Below are 24,218 nucleotides of genomic sequence, written 5' to 3'. Positions count from 1 at the left end.
GACTGGTCAAACACCTTTGACTGTACTATGTAAGCCACATTGAACCTGCAAATAAGTGGGAAAATGTGGGGTACAAATGCAACAAATAAATAAAAACAACACTTTCCAGACCTTTGAAAACATAAAGCCCCTCGTTCTCCATAACTTCCACTATCTCCCCTGCTTGGCTATTATCAAATACTCAATAGTCGCAAAACTGCAGGGCTAATTATCCTAATTATATGATAGATGGAACTCAACCCCCCATAAAGGTCTCACAGATAATCAGCAACCAGTTGACCAAAATGTAAAATAAATTGTCCTCCATAGCACTTCAGATGATCACTTGCGCCTCTCAACTGCTGCTCTACATCCACCCATTCTCTAACACAGAGCAGCCATATGCCTTAAGTGTCTTGTAGAATGACTGCCACCAGATTATGTTCCAGCCCCTTCTGCCAGATTCATCACATAGCTTCCTCAGCATCCTGAAAAAAATTAGGTTTCTCTCCATTGGCAATCCTCAGCCGCACTGGATACAGCAATGCAAAGGGCACCTTTTTCTTATATAGCAGTGCACAGACAGTTTGAAAAGCCTTTCGTTTGGTCGCTACTAAGGCCGAGAATTCCTGGAAACATAGGACTTTATGGTTGTCATATTGTAAATCCCCTATGGCTCTTGTAGCTCTCAATATTTCTTGTTTATGAGCAAAATTCAACATTTTGCATATCACCACACGTAGCCTTGCCTCAGATGATTTCAGTATTCCCAAGCGGTGAGCCCGCTCCACTCTTAGGGGGCCCTCCTGCTGTGACAATTTTAGGGCCCTCAGAAGCCAGTCCTCCAAAAACTGCCTCAAATCTACCTCCCTGATGGATTCTGGGCGTCCCACAAATCGGAGGTTATTTCTTCTCAAGCAATTTTCAAGGTCTTCAATTTTATCTTCAAGCTTTGCTATCACCACCCGAAGTTCAAGCTGCCCCGTTTCCTGCTGCATTTTATACATGGTTCCATCGCTACTGAAGCTTCAGTTCTGCAGGTACCTCTAACATCCAGCTCTTTCAGTGGGGCACTGCTCATCCTCTGTCTGTTACTCTCAGCTTCTTCTCTGCTTGTTCAGTGCATTTCTATCTTTGCCAGAGGTGTGCAACTCCTTCTCTGCCTGTGGTGTGTGGCTCAGTTTGTGTGCTTTGAGCATGGATCCTACTTTGCCTGATGAGCTCAGCTTTGTTTCTGTCGCTTGAGCACAGTTCAGTCTCTGACTGTGGAGCGTATTTTCACCTTTGCCTGTTGGGCACTGTTTCACCTTGTCGGTCAACCCCAGCTCTTTTCTGCGGGTTGGTATAGTAACTTCTCGGCAGCTGTGGCTTACCGCAGATTGCTAGACAAGGCTGCCTTGTTTCCTGTTAGCTGCCATTCCAGTGGCACCTTTTCTTGCCATAGCCTCTTGGTGGTTGGCGAGAAGCTTCTCCATTGCTGGAGTTTGAATTCGTCCCTGTTCTTTTTGTGTCTTCTTGGCACCTTGGGGGTCTTTTTTCCACAGTGTGACTCTCGACTCTTTCTTTTTGTCTCCTTTTGTTCTCTTGGCTCTGTTCTTTCATCCCTAAGTCCAGAGCGAGCTGGTTTAGGAGTACTCTCTTTCTACAGTTGTACCTTGGTATGCTGCTGCCCTTTTCTTCATGGTTCTCATGGAGAGACTAGCACTCCACTTACTTGGTTCTCTGGAGTCTCTTGTTCTGTGGAGTTTGATTTTCTCACTAGTCGCGGGTCTGGGTGGTTCCTGGGCCTTGCTTCATTTCTTCTATGAAGTGTGGCACACTGTTTGGGGTTGCGTCTCCTAGTACTTGTTAGGGTCGCTTCCTCCAACCATCTTGTACTCAAGGCAGACCGGCAGGTTTGGGAGTTAGCCTTTGTCCTGCCAGGGTTCAGAGAAGTGGATCCTTATTGCTCGGATACGACTGTTGCCTCCCTTCCAAGAGGGGGTCCTTTGGCATGAGTATTTTTGCTGCTTCTTTTGCTACTCTCGGGGTACGTAGTTTTTCTTTTGCTCAGGATGTTTGTTTTACGTCCTACAGCTTCAGTTCCTTTTCTAGTGTCTAACTCTATTCCATTTTGGTAGCCTGGTGGTTCGGATATTCGAATCCTTTTCTGCTGATCAGTTTTTGCTGTGTGTATAGCTTTATTGATTTTTCAACCTTCTGCATTTTTCTTTTCTTCCCCCCCCCTCCCCCCCTTTGGGAAACTGCTTTGCTGCATCCCATTAGTCTGGACTGGTCTGGTATAGATGACAAGGAAAAATTATGTTCTTACTGAAAATTTTCTTTCCTTTAATCATACCAGACCAGTCCAGATGCCCTCCCTGGCTAATGTCTGTCAGAGTGTTTTCTTTTAGGTATCCCTGGCTGTCCACGACGCTTCAATATGGTGGGATGTCCTACAGCACTGCCTACTTCATCTTCTCTATTCAATCTCCTGCCGCTTGTTGTGCCAGCTCTGTATGACTCCTGTTACTTAGGATCACGGAGTTCTTTCCCCAGATTCAGGGGTAGATCTCTGTGCTTGGGCAAGCTCAGCATGGACCATTCCCTCCCGCTTACTTTATTGTGAGGGGAGACTTCAGCCAAGCAGGAACAGTGAAGTTCTGCATATTGGCTCCAAGAGTTTGCCTGTTTGTATTAACTGTTTTCTTCTAGACTTTAGAGCACCATTGCTTGGCTATTCGAAATACTGAACATTCCAGGCTGCACGATACAATTAAGGGGCGGTTCACTTGGAACTATTTTCTCTGTCTCCTGCTGGTAGATGGACACAACCCATTGGTCTGGACTGGTCTGGTATGATTAAAGGAAAGAAAATTATCAGGTAAGAACATAATTTTTCCTTAAAAAAGTTTTGGACAAGTTCCTGGAGGAAAAGTCCATAGTCTGTTATTGACCTAGACATAAGAGAAGGATTGGTAACATGGAATGCTGCTACTAATTGGGTTTCTGCCAGGGATTTGTGACCTGGCTTGGCCATTGTTGGAAACAGGATACTGGGCTAGATGGACCATTGGTCTGACCCAGTATGGCTATTCTTATGTTCTTAACTTGCCACTGTTTAGTAAAAGGGCTCTTAAATTATTTTTGTTTTTCACTGCTAAAACAATCCTCAACTCTTAAAACTATTGCCAGTAAGTGAAGGGATTCTATGCAGTCTATATTTCTTAATAAAGTACTTCTGATCTAATGAATCAACTAAAGGTGTAGAATTCTTGTCCCATCTCATAATAGCTTCGGAGAAGAGTGACAACAGCAATAAAAGTGATGGATCACCCCCCCCCCCCCCCCCACCACCACCACCAATATGAAGGAAGGCTAAACAGGTTAGGGCTATATAGCTTGGAGAAGACTGAGAGTGAATATGATAGAAGTTTATACAAATAAGAGTAAAAAGGAGAAGCCAACTGAATGACACTTCTAATGTTTGCATGTTATGTTGTAAGTTTCAGGATTTGTTTTAACCATATCAGTCAGTAATACATGTTAACAATAGCCATAGCTGCTGCAGAACATGTTTGATAAGACAACTAGTTTATTTTAGTCATGGTAAGTGGCCAAGAATCTCTGCAAGAAAGCATTCTAGAATTAGAATACTATTTTCCTTTGTTTGGTGATAAAAAAAAGAACATAGTTAGCTTTGCCCCTCCCCTCAGTTAGCTTTGCTACAGAGTAAATGAGATGTTCAAATATGTAGAAGTGGTATTTTTGCTGTAGTGATGAAGGTCCTAAAGGGAGCATAGTATTGTATAAAATGACTGATTCCATTGGTTGGATATGTCAAGGAAACTGTCAAAATTAAAGAGCTTAAATGGTTGCGTTCTTAGTAAGGACTACAACCTGTAATATGATTTTTTTTTTTGCCTGTATTCTTCATTTAGACTGATTTCCAAAATGGAAGAAACTGTTGGAGGGAAAACACTGACACAAAGGACTTCCCAAATGCCAGGTGTTGTGTTAGTAGAAACAGAGGCCTTGAAGAACTTCACTATTCCAAAGCTAAGAAGAAGTACTAATAAAGGTATAGTGGGATCGAAAAGTTGAACCAAGTTACTAAGCATGTTGTAGCTGTGTTAGTTCACGATACATAGAAATAAGATCTACAAATAAATTTGTAGATCTGTAGTTACTGAGGTAATTTATCAAAAGCTAATCAGTAAGAGTGTATTATCTATAATTTGTTGATCTTTGTTAATATGTTATATAAAGTTGTTTAAATGGTGATATCCATGGTTGGTTTGAATGAACAAAAAGAAAATCAGTCCAGAAAGAATGTAAAGGCCTGTAGTTAACTGTTGTTTTGCAGCAATGCCCAGGCCTTTTGTAGAGGAACATTAAAACACTTTAATTTTCATGGTATCTAATAAATACATATGAGTTATTTGCACACTAGTGGAACCATGCCCGTTTCCTCAATAATGAAAGGGGCCCTAGGAAGGCTGTCATGTAAGCTTCTTTTTTTTTCTCTCTCCCCTGCCCTCCCCTCCATGTCCCACAATTCTCCTCTTCCCTGCCCTCCCATACGTGTCCTGCGATTCTCTCCTCTACTGTCCTCCCCTCCCATCCATGTTCACCAGTTCTCCTCTGCCCTGCCCTCACCTTCCCCTCCCCTCCTCTCGATGTTTCGCGATTCTTTCATCCCCTCGATTTGTACCTGAGCGTTCTCTGGCTGGCTGGCGCTGGCTTCCGTTCCATTCGTAACATCCCTCCTGACATCAGCTCACCTCCAGCGTTCCCTTCCCTGTCACTGTTCCGCCCTCTGACGTCATTACGTCTTGAGGCGAGGGCGGGACAGTGAGGGGGAATGGAACGCTGGGGGCTGGCTGACGTCAGGAGATGTTACGAACCCAGACAGCCAGACATGGAACATTGGAGGTGCAAATTATTATATAGGATGTTTGAGACTACTGTATCATGGATGTTTGTTGTGCTGTCTAGAGAACTAGAATGATTAGCTAAATTTCCAAAACTGGGGTGGGAAATACAGGTTCTTTCAGACTAGGAAATACAGCCTTTTCTTGTGTCTAACAGTTTTTTTGTTAAGATATGTCCCAGTAGTTTTGCTAGCAAAAGAATGGAATCTTTGACTTACTTCTGAGGGAGTTCTCTGCAACAAAACATATTTTGTGTAGAATTTCCCTCTTGTGCAGTGTGTTCCTAGCAGTATAGATTTTAGATCCTAATTTAAATCATTACAGTTTATTAAAATTTGATATACTGCCCCTGCATTTTCAGATATAGGTGGTTTATAATTAAAAAAAAATTTTAAATTGTCAGAAAGGAAATCCATAGTCTTGATAGGATAGGCCTAACACACACACATTCTAAGGAAAAAGTCCATAAAAAATGTAAAATAAAATAAAAAATAAATACAATTTCATACTACTGTGTATATCCTATTGTCATCAGTATATTTTTCTCTCTCCCTCTGGCTGAATAACAAAAACTAATATAAAAAAAATGAGGGGCCCTTTTACTGAGCTGCAAAAAAAGGTGGCCTGTGCTATGACTAGCATATGGTTTTCCCCACATGCTGAGGCTGCTTTTAGTGCAGCTGTAAAATGGCCGATTTCCCAATTAGCACATGGCCATTAGCGTGTGAGCCTTTACTGACACCTATTTAGTAGGTGGAAAGCGCTAATCGATAGGTGTGGAACAATGTAGCTGCACTAGCCTTTGAAAGATTATTCCAGAGAACTGTGATGAACCCCCAAAAAACAAAACACATGACCATGTTGTTTTGATTCCCGAGTCTTAGAAATATGTGGCATGGCCATTCTAAAATCAGGAGTATCCAAACTGGATGCCCGCCCCTACCCGTCTAAGGTCTTCTTTTAACCACCAACTTGAATCCTCTCTTATTTCTCACCCTCACCATCCTCTCCCTTTTTCTATCCTTCATAATAGGTCTTTTCTCCTGTTTTGATTCCCTTTCTGCTGCTCCTATCAGCTACTTTTCTTACCTTCATTATCATCTCTTCTTTCTTTGCACCTATCTTTTAACTCTGTTTGATCTACCCTTCTTGCTATTTTGTCTCTCCTACATTTCCATTCCTTTTCTTTGTCTTGTATTCCTTCATATTCTATTCCATTTTATTCTGTTTTTCTTCTTATAGCTCTTCTTTTTTTTCCCCATAACCGAGGACCCAAAGTCGTTTACTTTATACTATAGTAACAACAAAAATAACAGTACAACATATTATTCATCTCTTTAAATCCTTCTTTCTCAGTTCTCCACATTGCTTCCATGTCTCTACTTGCCCTCTATTTCTCTCCTGTCATTTGCCCTTTCCTCTCCTCCCTCCAAAGATTTGCTTTCTCCCCAGTATCCTCTTCCTCATCTTCCCTGACTCCTTCATTTACCCCTGCACTACATCATTTTGCTCTGTTCCTATTTTATGTCTCATTTTTTCATTCTTATCCCTTGCCATCGCCAGTCTTTTCTTTCTTCCCAAGTACACATCCTTGTACTTGTTTCCTGCCATTTCCCCAGTGTCATCTCTGCCTTTTCTCCTCCTCTCAGGGGGTCTTTTACAAAGGTGCACTAGTGTTTTTAGCTCATGCTAATGATTAGCGTTCTCTAAATGCTAGAGATGCCCATAGGAATATACAGTCATCTCTAGCATTAACGCATGCTTATTTTTAGCATCCATTAAAAACACTAATGTGCCTTTGTAAAAGGGGCCGTCAGTATCTACTTCCTACCATTCCCTCTTAACATAAACATAAGCCATGCTGGTTTAGACCAAAGTCCATCAACCCCATTTTCCTCTCTCCAACCGTGGCTGATGCAGGCCATAAGAACCTAGCAGAGACAGGTACCTTAGCATTTGCCCCATGGCCCCTGCCTCTTACCTCCATCACCTACCTCAGCTCTCTTGACTAATTTTCTGTCTTCCCCACCATTAGGCCCTTGCCCCTGGTGCTGCCCCTTGGTTTCTAGCATCAGTTCCCCTCTGCTTCCACCTCGGAAGTTAGTACCCCTTATGGCTGGCCTTCTCCAATTCATTAGTGTTGTGCTCCATCACTGGGTTTCTCTCTGTTGGCACCATGAGCAATTTCAAATTTCACAGGCTGACACACAAGGAAAACTGATGCCTTTGCATTACAAAATGTAATAGAGCTGCACTGCTGTCAGGCATTCAATTACCTGCTGCATTAGAGAGACATCTTTTTCCTATGTGTTTGTTTTCCAGTATGTTTGGCAACTTGCAACACAGATAGAAGGGAGTACATTGAGATGAATTATGCATTAGAAGAATCAAGGTTGGACATTAGCTATGACCTGCAATCTTCATGGCATTTTGGTGATATGAAACTTGTTTCCAATGATGATCTTGAAAACAAATATGCTGCAAAAAGGTAATTGTATAAATTGTAATTTAGGCTACAAAATTAGGGTAATGAATTTCAAAATTAAATAAAAATCCCTCTAATTGTGTTAGTAAATTAAATGCCTAAGTTGCTCTTTTATTGTGTGTTGCTGATTTTCCCTCCAATATAACATGCCAGTTATCAATAGTGAAAGTAAATAGGGTGGGACTGAATGCTGTTATGTGTTGTGGAGGCATATTTTCAAAGCACTTAGGGACTTAAAAGTTACTTGGAGGGGCATAATCGAACGCGAACGCCCATCTCCATGGGCGTCTATCTTCGAGAACGGGTACGTGAAGGGGCGGGACAAAACGTATTTTCTGAAAAAATGGGCGTCCATCTTTTTCACGATAATACGGTTTATGCCAGCCAAATGCATTGGATTTGTGCGGATTTGAGCTGGGCAGTTTCGTTTTTCAGCGATAATGGAAACTGAAGGCGTCCAGCCAAAAAAGCGAACAAATCCAAGGCATTGGGTCATGGGAGGGGCCAGAATTCGTAGTGCACTGGTCCCCCTCACATGCCAGGACACCAACCGGGCACCCTAGGGGGCACTTGTAACAATTAAAAAAAAAGTTAACTACCTCTGAAGTCCATAGCTCCCTTCCCTGGGGTGCTGGGCCCCCCCAAATCCCCTCCAAAACCCACTGCCCACAACTCTACACCATTACCATAGCACTTATGGCTGAAGGGGGGCACCTAGATGTGTGGGTACAGTGGGTTTTGGGGGCGGTTTAGAGGGCTCCCATTTACCACCACAAGTGTAACAGGTAGGAGGGGATGGGCCTGGGTCTGCCTGCCTGAAGTGCATGCACCCACTAAAACTGCTCCAGGGACCTGCATACTGCTGTGATGGAGCTGGGTATGACATTTGAGGCTGGCATACAGGCTGGAAAAAAAAAAGTTTTTAAAGTTATTTTTGGGTGGGAGGGGGTTAGTGACCACTGGGGGAGTCATCCCCAATTCCCTCCGGTGGTCATCTGGTCATTTAGGGCACTTTTTTGGGACTTGTTTGTGGAAAAAAAAGGGTCCAAAAAAAGTGACCCAAATTTGCGCTAAAGACGCCTTTCTTTTTTCGATTATCGGCCGAGGACGCCCATCTCTCCTCGGCCGATAAACACGCCCCAGTCCCGCCTTCACCACGCCTCTGACACCCCCCGGTCAACTTTGGCCGTTTCCGCGACAGATTGCAATTGAAGATGCCCAAAATGGGCGTTCGATTGTACCGATTTGGGCGCCCATGGGAGAAAAACGCCCATCTCCCGATTTGGGTCGAAATATGGGTGTCTTTCTCTTTCGAAAATAAGGCTGATAGTAACCTATGGAACTTTGTAAGTCTAAGTGCTTTGAAAATGAGCCCCTTAGTGAAGTCTGCTGAGACTGGCATATATATGTGGTTGTGGGAAAGATGAAATGATCAAATATGTTATCTTCATTCTGTTGTGATATCCCTACCATTTTGCTTTCAGGCCTTAATACAAATAGTGGACATTTCATCTGTCAATTTGCTACCTAATGTAGGTAGGTACCATGGAGCTTCTTTGAAATGATTTGATCCTTTAGCATTCCTTGCACTTCTCTATGCTTTCTTAAACTGAATAAAACTTTTTGCCTCTACTTTGTTCACTGAAAGAGTGGTAGATTTAACCCATCAGTAAAGTGTGTGGTATGGTCTGAATATAAAACAGTAGGATCCTTGGAATTTATTTTTTCAAAATGTACCTTTTCTTACATACTAGTTACATTACAATATATTAAGCTTATATTCCGTAAAATGCCTCTCAAGTTCTCTGCGGATTCCAGCAAAAGCAGATGGCCACTCAATCCCCAGCTGCGCACACAATTCAACAGGCACAGCACATTAAATAATAAAATTACATAAGTAAACATTTCTTTAAAAAAAAATGTCTGAATAGAGATGAGCTTCATATTGATCTTATTTTAGGAGGTAGAGAATTCCAGATCAAGGGAGCTTGATACAATTCTGATTTTGCTTCATTTTTTATCTCAGCCCTCTAGGACTTGGAAAGCATAGCAATATAGTATCTCTTATTCATTAAATCAAATCACACAAATAATACAGTTCTTGATCATAAAGGATTTTAAAAATTGTTACACAAATCTTAAAATGAATCGTAGCTTCTATCGGTAACAGGTGCAGTTCTTTTAACAGAGGAGTAACTCTATCATACTTGCAGACTGAGAATATTAGATCTGCTGCAGTGTTTTGAGTGGTCTGAATTTTCCAGATATGATTCTTTTGAAAACCAGCATAAATAATAATGTAATAGTCTAACAATGAAAGAAGTAAATTCTGTGAAAGAATGAAAGAAGTAAATGCTGTGAGAGATATTGCTGAAGGGTTGGAAGGAAAGATTTTCCTTCATGCATGCCTGGCTTTTTCAAAATTGCTAAGCATCACCAGGAATTGGTAAGGTAAGGGCTTTTCCTGTGGCGTTTAGTGCATCTGGGCCTCAGGCCCATAATCCACTCTTCCTTAGCATCAGCAGCAGATGAATCAAGAGACTTGTGGGTTGTGACCATCTACCAGCAGGTGGAGATAGAGAGTGATGAACTGCTCCTTGATCAGTCAGTGTTCTCTATCTCCAGCAGGCAGATGGATAGTCTCTCACAAGTTCCTGGTCTCATCTGTTGGCAGCTCCTGTTCTGGCAGCTCCTGTTCTGGGTCTCTCAGTTCAGTAGAGCTTTCGAGTGTGTGGCTGAGTGGTACCACCTTTAGGGGGTATACCTGGTCACTGCAGGTCCCTCCCCCACCCTTCTCCCCTCTCCAGTCCTTCCTCCATTCTCCTTCCTCACTGAAAAAAAGTGGGCATAATTCTTTAAATCCCACAGCCTTGTCTGCAGGAGCGATACTGGTTTGGGCCAGTATAAAGGGCTTTAGCAATGTAGAGGATTTGAGTGTGCTTCCAGAAGCACTGAGTTTGGCAGGCAGGACTCCCAATGGCTGGCTCTCCCAGTGTGAGTGTATCTTCCCATTTTCTTTCACCTTTGGGTCAGTTGCGGTTTTCCCTTTTCTTTACAATGGCTGCTGAAGTTGTTAAAAGCTGCTCCCACTGTGGGAAACGGAGAGCAGTATTGGGGCAGTGTCCAGGTGGATGTGCAGGCTCTCCTCGGGCAGAGGGGGCCTTGTTTGGTGAGGCCTCATTAGTTTTCTGTGTGGGAGAGATGCGGACTCATTCTCCTCATTGGGGCCAAAAGTGATCCTGCAGCCTTTTTAACAGCAGTACGATTCGGAAGCAGCGCTGACAGCGGCTTCTTTACCTGGCACTGCTTCTGAGGTCCTTAACATGTCATCTGCTTTGGGGGTTTCTCCAGGGCTGGGATCTTCTGACCCCCCCCCCCCCCCCGAGTTAATTCTGCTGCTCCAAAATGCTTATACGTTGCAGAAGTCTGTTAGGGGAACTGACAGTTCTTTTTTTAGCTCAGCCATTGGAGATTTTGGCTTGTTCCCTGCCTTACAGGCAGACGATCAAAAGCCCTGCTCTGTTCCAAACAGCGCTCTAAAAATAGTGCTGGAACAGCACGGGCCATTATTAGACCTATGATCAGAGATAATGACATGCAAATTTAAGCACACAATTATCCCTGATCATGGGGTAGAAGTGCAAGAGGTTTGTGCCTGAGCATGTGCTCAGCACAATCCTCCCGCACTTGTTTGACAGGTCTGGGCTGTCAAAAGCCCAGACCATTCAAACACTACTACTACTACTACTTAACATTTCTAGAGCGCTACTAGAGTTGCGCAGCGCTGTACAAAATAAAGAAGGACGGTCCCTGCTCAAAGGAGCTTACAATCTAAAGAACGAAATGTCAAGTTGGGCAGTCTAGATTTCCTGGGTAGAGGTGTAGAGGTTAGGTGCTGAAGGCGACGTTGAAGAGGTGGGCTTTAAGCAGAGATTTGAAGATGGGCAGAGAGGGGGCCTGGCGTATGGGCTCAGGGAGTTTGTTCCACGCATGGGGTGAAGCGAGGCAGAAAGGGCGGAGCCTGGAGTTGGTGGTGGTGGAGAACGGTACTGAAAGGAGGGATTTGTCTTGAGAGTGGAGGTTACAGGTAGGAACGTAAGGGGAGATGAGGGTTGAGAGGTAAGGAGGGGCTGCAGATCGAGTACATTTGTAGGTTAGTAGCAGAAGCTTGAATTGAATGCGGTACCTGATCGGAAGCCAGGTCCATGGGACCACCAGATCCCAACTACCCCTGCCCCGAGCAAGGCAAAAAGGGAGCTGGAGGTCCGGCGGACCTCCGATCCCCCTGATGACCCCCCCCCCCAAGGCTCAAGGAGGGCTGGAGATCCAGTGGCTTTAGACCCACTGGATCTCCATCCCTCCTTGAACTGGGGGGGGGGGGGGACCAGAGGTCTGCCTGTTTTCCAAGCCCTGTCACTGGGGGAGCCATCGGTTCCTGGGGGGGGGTTGCTTCGGTGGGGGGAATGGGGGCCTGCTAGCATGCAAATGCATGCTGGACAGGGCTCACCATTCCTCCCCAATGGTCTGCAAACCCTAACGCCAGCTCGGAGCTGGCGTAGGGTTTGCCATGACCAGCGACCCAATCTTTGGCGCGCTGGTCGCTGATCATTGGGGAGGAATAGGTTTAGCATGAATTTGCATGCTATTTGCGCTAAGAGCCCTGTCTTACATGCATTTGCATGCTAGTTTCATTCAGAGTCCACGAGCGCATTGTTTCACACACTTGGGGACTCTGATCATGGGGCTATGGCACGAACAGCCTCTAGCGCCGGCGTTTGCTTCTGATCATCCCCCTGTTAGTCTCCACTTAATGGACCCTGCCCTGAAGAAGAGATATTTGCACTTCAGCTCAGAAGTAGGGTCTATTCCTCCCCTGTCTCTCTATCATTCTGAGAGAGTCATTTCAGGACAGTCCCTTTCCACAGATGTAGGAGGAATTAGAGGAGGGGGAACTATTTATAGATGATTCTGATGATCCCACCACAATGTGGGTGTTTCATAAAGAGAAGTTACCTTTCTTTATTCCTAAGGCTCTCCAGGTTCTTAATATTTCTTCTTCTGATCCTGCTACACCTGCATTTGCTCATCTTAAAATGGCAAGAACTAGAATACTGCTTAAGTCTTTTTTCCAGTGTATGAGCCTATCCTGGAAGTTATTTCTGCTCAGTGGGTCACTCCAGACATTGCCCTTTGAGTAGCAGCAGCTGTTCATGTCTTTACCCCATTTCCACACCTGAGCTGGAAAGCTACATTTGCCTAAAGTGGATTTGTTGGTGGCAGCACTGTCTGTGGTGAGTTAAGATTTTACTTAAGGTTCCAGAGTTGGTTAAATTAGGGTTACCTTATTTGCTCCCCTCAAAAAGGACACATGCCACGCCCCCTGTCACATACCGCCCCACCCCTTTCACACCCCGCCCGCCTGCCCGTTTATCCGCAAATCTGGACAAACGGGCAGACTGGCATAATCCACTCAGTTGCCCGGCCGTGTCCTAAAAAAGAGGACATGTCTGGGTAAAATCAGACATATGGTAACCCTACTCAGAACCTAACAAACAGATCTCGACACATGCAGAACAGAGAGAGCCCCTCTTCAAAATCTTCAAAAATTAACCTGAAATCCTAAGAAGCTAGACTCTGCATGCAGCACAATACCAGAAAAACAGAAAGAAATACATTGCAAAATAAGACAGCAGGTGTAAATTCTCAAAGCAGACCTATTCCAAACACTAAAATGAAAATAAAATGATTTTTTTTCTACCTTTGTTGTCTGGTGACTTTGTTTTTCTGATCATGTTGGTCCCAGTCTCTGATTCTGCTGCTCGCTATCTGTTCTCTTAACTCCATTTCCAGGGCTTCCTTTCCATTTATTTCTTTACTTTACTCCTTTTTTCATTTCTTGCCCTACATCCATATGTAAAAGCTGGGTCCTCTGTGGACTTCACTGGAGGAGGTATAGAGTGGATCCAGCTTTTGCCTATTTTCTCCATCCATGTGTAGTTTTTCTCCTCTTTTCCCTTTCCCTCGTCTCCATCAGTATTAATCTCTTTTCTCTTTATTTCCTCCCCTCCATCCATGTGCGTCTCCTTTCTCTCTCTTTCCTCCATCCATGTCCAGCATTTCTCCTCTGTCTTCCCTCCCCTCCATCCATGTCCAGCATTTCTCCTCTGTCTCCCTTGCCCTCCATCCATGTCCAGCATTTCTCCACTGTCTCCCCTCCCCTCCATCCATGTCCAGCATTTCTCCTCTGTCTCCCCTTCCCTCCATCCATGTCCAGCATTTCTCCTCTGGCTCCCCACCCCTCCATCCATCTGCATTTCTTTCCTTTGTCTTCCTTCCCCTCCATGTGTATTTCCTCCTCTGTCTTCCATGTCCAGAATTTCTCCTCTCTCCCCTCCACACATGTGTATCCTTCTATGTCTTCCCTCCCCTCCATCCATGTCCAGCATTTCTCCTCTCTTTTCCCCTCTATCTGTGTGCAACTGTCCTCTCATCCATCCATATCCAGTAATTCTCCTGTCTCCCCTTCCCCCTTCATCCATCCATGTCCAGCAATTCTCCTCTCTCCCCTGGCATCCCCTCCATATCCAGCGATTTCTCCTCTCTCCCCTTCTCTCCATTTCCAGCGACTTGCCTTAGCCCCGACATTCTCCCCTTTTCAGCCCCGAGTTTCAGTTCCAACCCCAGCCCCACCTGCTCGCCCTCTTCTCCCACAATATCCCCCTTTTCCTTCCTGCCATCCTGCGTTTAAAACTTTTATTTTACCTCAAGTCGCGGCGGCGGCAGTGAAAGCAGCAACTCGCCTCCAGCCTTCCCTTCCCTCTGTGTCCCGCCCTCACGGAAACAGGAAATTACATCAGAGGAGGGCGGAACACTGAGAGAGAAGAGAAGGCTGGAGGCGAGCTTGCTGCTTTCATTGCCACCGCTGCAACTTGAGGTAAAATAAAAGTTTTAAACACAGGGTGGCAGGAAGGAAGTTGCACCGACCCTGACCGTGCTGTTGCCGTGCAGGTTATGTGACCGAACTGGGAAACCCGGACATATAATGAAAAGTGGGAAACCTGCCCGGACTCCCGACGGTGACCTCAAAAAGAGGACATGTCCGGGGAAACCCAGACATATGGTAACCCATTTAACTTAAATGCTGTTCCTAGCATGGGAGCCAGTGAATAGCATCAGGGTGGTGCACCATGTGTGTTAAGCCCTCTGAATGGGCCTATTTAGTGTTCTTATATTCTTTGATACCTCTTTAATTTAGAGAGCTTTGGGTTCCCTAATTTTTTTCCACAGAGTTAAGTTATTAAAAAAAAAAAAATACCCTGAAAGTTTTCCTCACTACTTGTGTGGTACTTTCTTTTGGTTACCAGGACCCTATTTATATTGGCAGTACAGGAAGGTAAAAGTATGTCTTGTCTGATCATTTTCTTTCCTTTAGTCGCAGCAGATGAATCCAGGACATGGTGGGCTGTATCCGCCTACCAGCAGGTGGAGATAGAGACACTGGAGAAAACAGTGATCCTGGACGTCCAGGACCCTCTCACTTCAGTATAGATTGCATCCCCAAAGCAGAGGAGAATAAAACAAACCAACAAAAAAACACCTCACAACACAGCAGTGACAGCCAAACACACAACAGTGAAATTGGAACTCAGAAAACTAAACAAACGAGTCCAAATTGAACTATTCGCAAGGCGTTGTATCTCTTCTCTCTTCTTATCATTTTTTTTTTCACCAAGTGAAACATCACCATCCGAGATCTAAAAAAACAACAACCAGAAATGAGTGGCAAATAACAGGGCAGGGATCCTGGATTCATCTGCTATGACTAAAGGAAAGAAAAGTATCAGGTAATAATTTTACCTTCCTTAGCCTCAGCAGCAGATGAATCCAGGAACTGGTGGGATGTAACAGAGCAATCCTCTAAATAGGATGGGAAGCCACCGAGAGAGCACTGTCTCCCCAAAGCGAGCATCATTTCGTGCCGCTACATCAAACCTGTAGTGTTTAATAAAGGAATGTCAAGAAGCCCAAGTAGCCGCTTGACAGATGTTGTCCAAAGAAAGAATACCTGTTTCCACCCAGGAAGTAGAGTTGAATGAGCACGCAAAACTGCCGGAGGAAGCGCAAACTTCAGGTAAGCCAGAGAAATGGCTTCCTTCAGCCATCGAGCGATGGTCGCCTTTTTACATCATAACTTCGTCTGGGACCAGAGAAAAGCACAAAAAATGGTCAGAGCAATGAAATTCATTAGTCACAGAGAAAAATTCTCCGAAAAGTCTGACTTCCTAAAGAAGGGACGAAAAACTGGCTGATTCAAATGAAAAGCAGACACAACCTTAGACAAAAAGGATGGAACCGTCCGCAGAGTAATGCCAGATTTTGAAAACTGAAGAAAGGGCTCCCGACACGATACAGCCTGAAGTTCCGACACCTGGTGCACCGAGTTAATAGCCACAAAAAACACATTCTTCAGAGTGAGATATTTATCTGATGCTAAATGCAAAGGTTCAAAGGGCACGCCCTGTAACGCACTAAGCACAAAATTCAGCATCCCAGAAGGACATGGTCACCGAAGTGGAGGTTGAAGATGAAGGGAACCTTTCAGAAATTGTGCCACATCTGAGTGAGCCACAAGAGAACAGTCTGTCACTCGACCACGGATACAGGCTACAACCAGCGATTTGAACCCTGAGGGAATTATAAGATGGGACTTGGCGTAATTTATTACAAACCCTAGTAGTTCCAGACCCTGAATACTCATCCACATGGACTCCCGAGCACCATCCTCTGAAGTGCTCTTCACTAGCCAAACGTTGAGATAAGGGAACACATGCACTTCCAGTCTGCATAGCGACACTGCGTCTACTGCTAGGCATTTTGTGAAAACTTGGAGCTGATGCTAGGCCAAATGGCAGTACGCGGTACTGAAAGTGCTGTGTTCCCAGCTGAAACCGAAGATACTTCCTGTGAGCTGGAAAATCGGGATGTGAGTGTAAACCTCCTTTAAGTCTAGAGAGCATAGCCAATCTTTTTCCTGATACATTGGGAGAAGGGTGCCCAGAGAAACCATCCTGAACTTTTCTTGGACTAGGAATTTAATCAGGGCCCTTATGTCTAGGATGGGACGCATCCTCCCTGTTTTCTTTTGCACAAAGAAGTACCTGGAATAGAATCCCAGGTCTTCTTCCCCTGGTAGGACGGATTCGACCACATGGGCCTTTAGAAGGGCGGAGAGTTCCTCTACAAGTACCTGCCTGTGCTGGGAGCTGTACGAATGAGCTCCCAGTGGGCAATTTGGAGGTGTGGATTCCAGATTGAGTGTATACCCTAACTGGACTATTTGTAGAACCCACCGATCGGAGGTTATGAGAGGCCACCTTTGGTGAAAAAACATTAACCTCCCTCCAACCGGCAAGTCGTCTGGCACGGATACTGTTAAAATGGCTATGCTGTTCTGGAGCCAGTCAAAAACCCGTCCCCTGCTTTTGCTGGGGAGCAGCAGGGGCCTTTGGCACGCTGTTGACAGGAACAAACGTGTTGGGGCTGAGCCTGAGAAGGCTGGCATAGGAATAGGGAGCACCCTGCGACCCCCCGCAAGAAACCTCCTAGATGAGGAGGATGCAGCAGAAGGCGCCCGGCAGGAGAAAGTAGCTTCTTGATTTACCAGATATTCTACCTTCTCTCCGAAAAGGTTATCCCACCAACAAGAAACATCCGCCTTCCTCTGCTGGACCGAATGGTTTAAGTCAGAGACATGCAGCCACGAGAGTCTACACATCGCTATACCTTGAGCAGAGATTCTGGATGCCACTTCAAAAGAGTCATAAGAGTGCCTGGCAAGGAATTTACGACACACCTTCTGCTGCCTGACTACCTGGCGAAAAGGAGAGTATCAACCAACTGGAGGAGTGGCCTAGTGGTTAGGGTGGTGGACTTTGGTCCTGGGGAACTGAGGAACTGAGTTCGATTCCCGGCACAGGCAGCTCCTTGTGACTCTGGGCAAGTCACTTAACCCTCCATTGCCCCATGTAAGCCGCATTGAGCCTGCCATGAGTGGGAAAGCGCGGGGTACAAATGTAACAAAAAAAAAAAATAGACAGCTGCCTCACTGAGTTCCACAAGTGAAGGCTCGTGTAGAGCTGGTAAGATTGGATACGGGCAGCAAGCATAGCTGCTTGATACATCTTTCTCCCAAAAGAATCAAAGGTCCTAGCCTCTCTGCCAGGGGGCGCCGAGGCATAGTTTCTAGTACTCTCGGCTCTCTTGAGGGCGGAGTCCACCACCATGGAGTTATGGGGTAACCCAGGTTCACCGTGGATCTGATACTGGGACTCATTCTTCTTAGGGATCATGGGGTCAGACAGTTTTGCATAAGGACTTCTTGGAGTACCTTATGCAAAGGAGCCTTTACTGCCTCCTTGGGTGGAGAGGTGTAGTCAGCACCTCGAGCATCTCATCTCTGGGCTCATCCTCCACATCAGCAGGGAATGGAATGACCTCAGCCATTTCCCACACAAATGATGAAAAGGAGAGGCTTTCAGGAGGAGACAGTTCTTTCAGGTGGAGGGGAGAAGGTTCAGAGGGTATCCCAAAGGACTCATCAGAAGAAAAGTACCTGGGATCTTCCTCAGACTCCCACGAGTGCTCCTCCTCAGTGCCAGAAAGCACTTCCCTCAAGGACCTCCGAGACTGAGCCTGTCTTGACGCCGAGTACCTACGGTCCCGATGGCGATGTTGAAGAGCTGATGCTTGCATGGACTGCGGTGAAGCTTCCTTCACCGACGTCGATGGGGAGTCGACCTGGGTGACAGCCGATACCATCTCACTCCTGTTCAGAAATTAAGAGTTGGAGCACTGCTGGACACGAGGACGGCTCGAGCCTATCTCCCCGAGGCATGGGCAGACAACCTTCTGTCCCTGGTGTCCATGGTTTGCACGTCTCAGCAGGTCACAGCTCAGCAGATGTTGAGACTATTAGGTCACATGGCCTCCAAAGTTCATGTTACACCCATGGCAGGTCTACACATGAGATCTGCTCAATGGACCCTAGCCTCTCAGTAGTTCCAAGCTGCGGGGAATCTAGAGGATGTGATCCAACTGTCCACCGACTCTTGCAATTCTCTTCAGTGGTGGACAATCAGGCCCAATTTGACCATGGGATGACCATTCCAAATTCCTCAGTCGCAGAAAGTGCTGATGACGGATGCATCCCTCCTAGGATGGGGAGCTCATGTAGATGGGCTTCACACTCAGGGAGCTTGGTCCTTCCAGGAAACAGGTCTTCAGATCAACCTCCTGGAGCTTGGAGCGATCTGGAACGCTCTGAAGGCTTTCAGAGATCGGCTGTCCAACCAGATCATCTTGATTCAAACAGACAATCAGGTTGCAATGTACTACACCAACAAGCAAGGGCGGCACAGGATCTTGCCCTCTGTCTCAGGAAGCTGGTATGGCATATTTTTCCAAGCCACTTATCTGGGGGGCGTAAACAGCCTGGTCGACAGACTGAGCAGGGTAATGCAACCTCACAAGTAGTCGCTGAATATGGGTGTTGCCCGCAAGATCTTCTGAGCGTGGGGCACCCCCTCTGTGGATCTTTTTGTCACTCAAGTCAATCACAAGGTCCCTCAGTTCTGTTCCAAGTTTCAGGCCCACTAGCGTCAGATGCCTTTCTCCTACACTGGGGAGCAGGCCTTCTGTATGCGTATCCTCCCATACCTCTGGTGAGAAACACTTTGCTGAAACTCAAGCAAGACCTCTTAACCATGATCTTGATTGTACCTTGCTGGCCACGTCAGATTTGGTTCCCTGGAATTGCCTTTCAAAGAACCGTGGAGATTGGAGTGTTTTCCGACCCTTATCACCCAGACCGCGGGATTGCTTCTACATCCCAATCTCCAACTCTCATAGCCTGGATGTTGAGAGCCTAGAATTTGCTTCTTTTGGAGGGTTCTCCTGGGTCTTGCTTCCAGGAAAGATTCCACTAAGAGGTGTTACTCTTTCAAATGGAAGGTTTGCTGTCTGGTGTTACAGCAAGGCCCTAGATCCTCTCTCTTGTCCTACACAGACCCTGCTTGAATACCTTCTACACTTGTCAAGAGTCTGGTCTGAAGACCAACTCTGTAAGGGTTCACCTTAGTTCAATCAGTGCTTATCAGCATGTAGTAGAAGGTAAGCCTATCTCTGGACAGCCTTTAGTTGTTCGCTTCTTGAGAGGTTTGCTTTTGTCAAAGCCCTCGGTCAAAGCTCCACCAGTGTCATGGGATCTCAACGTCATTCACACCCAGCTGATGAAAGCTCCTTTTGAGCCACTGAATTCCTGCCATCTGAAGTACTTGACCTGGAAGGTCATTTTCTTGGTGGCTGTTACTTCAGCTCGTAGGGTCAGTGAGCTTCAGGCCTTAGTAGTGGATGCACCTTATACTAAGTTTCATCACAACAGAGTTGTCCTCCGCACGCATCCTAAGTTCCTGCCGAAGGTGGTGTTGGAGTTCCATCTGAACCAGTCAATTGTCTTGCCAACATTTTTTCCCCGTCCTCATGCCCACCCTGGTGAAAGCAGCTTGCACACCTTGGACTGCAAGATAGCATTGGCCTTTTACGTGGAGTGGACGAAGCCCTTCAGACAGTCCACCCAGTTGTTTGTTGCTTTTGATCCCAACAGGAGGGGAGTCGCCATCGGAATACGCACAATCTCCAATTGGCTAGCAGATTGCATTTTCTTCTTTTATGCTCAGGCTGGGTTGACTATAGAGGGTCATGTCACAGCTCATAATGTCAGAACCATGGCTGCATCAGTTGCTCACTTGGAAGTCAACCTCCACTGAAGAAATTTGTGAAGCTGCAATTTGGTCTTCAGTCCACACATTCACATCTCACATCTCACTACTGCCTTCAGTAGGATACCCAACGTGACAGTCGGTTTGGGCAGTCGGTGCTGCAGAATCTGTTTGGGGTTTAGAATTCAACTCCACCCACCTAGGCCCGTTTTATTCTGTTCCAGTCTGCATTCTCAGACTAGTTGTATCAGGTTAATCTTGTTTATGTCCTCGCCGTTGCGAGCTCCAGTTGACCAATGTTTATTGTTTTGTGTGAGCCTGGATGCAAAGGATACTCCCATGTGTGAGAATATTTCAGCCTGCTTGTCCTCGGAGAAAGCGAAGAAACTTACCTGTGGCAGGTATTCTCTGAGGACAGCAGGCTGAACATTCTCACAATCCCGCCCACCTCCTCTTGGAATCGTTTATTTGTTTATGCTTTTGCACTTAACTGAGGTACGTGTTCGTGCGGCGGACGGGAAGTCAGTCTGTGCATGCACAGTATGTCGCGGCATGTGCGCCAGAAGGCACTGGCAAATCTTTTGTTTTTTGATCTATTTTTATGCCGATTCCCGGGCCAGTGTGGATTGCCAAGCCATGTGTGAGAATATTCAGCCTGCTGTTTGCGGAGAATATCTGCTACAGGTAAGTATCTTTGCTTTAACCCTAAATATCGGATCCTGCATTAACATGGAAAGCTAGTAAATATGAAGCACCAAGCTTCTTAACTTTGTCTCTCATTGAGAGAAAAATCTTATTCCTTTCCTTTGTTGACCTTGTCACATCTGGAAAAATCCAAAACCTTTGACCACAGAATTGTACTTGACTATTCCGAAAATAGTCTCTTAATAGCATTTGTCCTGCTCAAAAACTAATGAGACCAATAACATTGATCTTAAGTTTAATAAGTGCAAATTAAGTCTCTTATTATAATTCTCCAATTGCTCAGTTTTGTGATGAATCACCATCTTATCTTTTTCAACCAATAAAGCAACATCCTTGAGCTCTTACATCAGTCTTTTGTTCCACTTGTTTATTCATGTTCTTAACTTCCTCTGAAGAGAGGACCAAAGAATCATCTTTACTTACAAGGTTAGTCAGCTCCTGAGCCGACTTTTCCTACTGTTAAGTCCTCCTTCCAGAGAGCCTCCAATGTTACCACTGCTGGTACTGTGAAGTCTGTGCCAGCATTTTCACCATTAACAGAAATTCCGTGTCTAGCTTCTTCCACACAAGCTCCTGGTTTAGTGTCTTCTGCCTCCAGGGGCTCTGTAGCCAGTCCTCTTGCAACTGCTTAACATGTTGATGGGCTGACCGCCAGGTTGGGGGGGGGGGGCAATGTCATATTCAACCCCAGCAAGGAAGATGCTCCCCTGCCACTCACAATGGGGACTTCTCCAAAGCCTGCTGTAGTAGTGAGTAGGTGGAAGCTGATGGAGGTGCAGTCCTCACCATCCCCTTTTGCTTGGTGTGCAGCATCTGCATGAAGAAACAAAATCTGGCAAACAACAGATCAGGTACCGGAGCAAGAAACACTGCTAGGGTTCACGCCACCATTGTATTTACTTATTCTTTGAAATCTCTTCCTTCACCTCAGTTGGTGAGAATTGTCATTGTGAAGAGACTGTTTTGCTATTGCTTGTGAAATGGAAGTGTACAGTGAGCACTTGTCAGTGCGATTTAAGCAGTGTACTGTGATATATCTGACTATTGAAGGAGTCTGAAATTCATGGCCTCATGCAGGTTGTTTATAGTGATGCCTGTATTGATGTGAGTATTATGCGTTGCTGGGCCAAAAATGTAGAGATACTAGACCGGGGAGGTGTGAAGAAACTGTATGTTTTAAGCCTGTAAAATGTATTAGATATTTTCTTGCCTAAATTAATCCTGAAGTGTATTTCTCCTATTTGGCCAGCAGGTGGTGTTTCTTTGCTATAAATCTGTTATAGTGAACTGAATGTTCTTTTTCTTTAACACAAGCAGGAAGCAAGCAGCAGTATACTTTCAAATCTTGTTGACTGATGGGCCCAGAAGCTCGTTTCCTTTAGAGTGTACTGATTTTGCCTTCAGTCCTAGCCAGGAATAAAAGAGAGCAGAATCTCTTTGTTGAGGCTCAGTAAACAAACAGTTACATATCCCGATCTTCCTAGGTATTTTTCTAGGAAGTATGCAAATGTTTAGTTAGTGTTATAATAGATCCATATTTCAGTTACCTGTTATTGTTTGCTAATTGCACATTTTTTGTTCAGTGTTCAATTTTTATGAGAATAAACACAATTGTTCATTCTGCCTGTCTGGACTGATAAAGAATCCTGGTAGTTTGTGTGTTGGGTCTGTGAGAAACTGTGGAACACTGGGAGTGTGGCCCCCAGTAACCTAGAAATCACTGAGGATAATTTGAGTGTGGGAGACTCACCCAGAGGCAGTTGTGACCCAGTCGGTAGGAGGAGGGTGCTAGTGTAGAGCACAAGCAGCAGGTGGACCTGAGCTGTGCTGGGGATAGACCCTCTAAGTGGCCGAGGGGTAACTCCAGATGGGTGGCTAGGCGTTTCATCACAGAAGGGCTGATTTGTTTGTTCAAAAATGAGGTGGACATCCCATGACAGCAATGGATGAGTCTCACACGAGAAAGGTTGATGAACTTGCAAAGGACAATTGCAGAATCATTCAAAGTGTTACATTGTAACCCTGAAAGCTTTGAAAGAATTATTGATAAAGAGTTTAGAACCACAAGAAGGAAATTTTGTTGCAACATAGCACCAGATCTGGCTCAAAGGATAATGGTGCCCTGATCCATCTTTGGTGGTGCCCCCTCCTCCCCACTGCATCATTTATGGTGACCCTCCCTCCCTTCCCTTGGGCCATTATCTTCCCCCCCCCCCAGGTCTAGTCTCCATTTCCCCCTCCTCTGCTCCCGTCCCCATGGGTCTAGCACTGTTCCCTTATCTCCTTCACTCTTGCACAGTCCTGTAAAACTTGTTGGTTGCCAGCAGTTGTGCAACAGACTACCTTCGGCCAGTCCCTGGGTCTTCCTTGTGCCATGTCCTGCCTACAGGAATTTGCATTAGTGGAGGCAGGGGCTGGCCGAAGGCAGCCTGTCATGCCACTGCTGCCACCGCCAGTGACTGACATAAACTTTACAGTATTGTGAGGGAGTGAGAGAGGTGAGGGAGCATTGCTGAATTTGCTGGGGGGGGGGGGGGGGTGGGGGGGAGAGAAGAAAAGACTTAACCTGTAGACCAGGTGAGGCCAAAGTCTTGGTATTTTGACGCCCTTAATCGCCAGTGCCCTGGGTCAGAGCCTCACCTGGTCCAATGTTTAAGCCAGTCCTGCATAACACTAAACCTCACCCAGTGTGAAACACCACAGAGGCAATTGTAAAGGTGTGTCTCAACAGTTGTACTCCCATACAGCCCAGCCAAAGCGATTCTGTGTTTTTTCCAAAATTGAAGAAATACTTTTGGGGCACACAAATGAAGAGGTAGAAAGGACTGTGAGCAATTGGTTGAAGAGAGAAGATGTGCAGTTCTTTTGTGACAGTTTACAAAAACGTGTCCATCATTGGCAGAAATGTGTGGTGAATAGTGATGACTATGTAGAAAAGTAAGTACATTTTAAAAAAGAGCGAGTTTCAAACATTATTTTCATTTTTTTATTCATTTCAGTATCTTTAAACAAAAGTTATGTATTTGGAGGCATCACTTTTCATTTAACCCTCATGAAATTTCACTTTCTAATAGAGTCTGCCTGACAAATATGAACGTCTTATCTATATAGTTTATAACAGGTGTATTTATGTACCTCTTCTAACATAGTTATCACTCTCTCCAATCTCTGTTGTTTACTAAGTCTTTCCTTCTTAAGAAAATTAGCTAGAAAAATATTTCCCTTAAATCCTACCTTGAAGGTTTCCCACAAAAATACTGAGGAATACTTGAAAGCAGGGTGGTGAAATTAGAAGTCAGTCTTTTCCATAAGGTCCCTGAATTCAGCTTTGCCCAACTTTTCCAGATTCAGGTTTCTTGG

At 45.3% G+C, this 24,218-nt stretch overlaps 1 protein-coding gene across 1 annotated transcript in view; it reads left to right on the top strand.

Annotated features, from left to right (window-relative positions):
- The first annotated feature begins 3,912 nt into the window (after positions 1-3,912).
- Positions 3,913-24,218, top strand: part of TEX15 (testis expressed 15, meiosis and synapsis associated) — a 330,552-nt gene continuing 310,246 nt past the window's right edge. The window contains 2 exon segments of the mRNA XM_030192116.1: positions 3,913-4,039; positions 7,215-7,380. Of these exon segments, the coding sequence (XP_030047976.1) occupies positions 3,913-4,039; positions 7,215-7,380 (293 nt within the window).

This window comes from Microcaecilia unicolor, chromosome 2 (assembly GCF_901765095.1).
Source record: "Microcaecilia unicolor chromosome 2, aMicUni1.1, whole genome shotgun sequence".
Taxonomy (NCBI): domain Eukaryota; kingdom Metazoa; phylum Chordata; class Amphibia; order Gymnophiona; family Siphonopidae; genus Microcaecilia; species Microcaecilia unicolor.
This window is presented reverse-complemented; position numbering and strand designations above follow the sequence as displayed.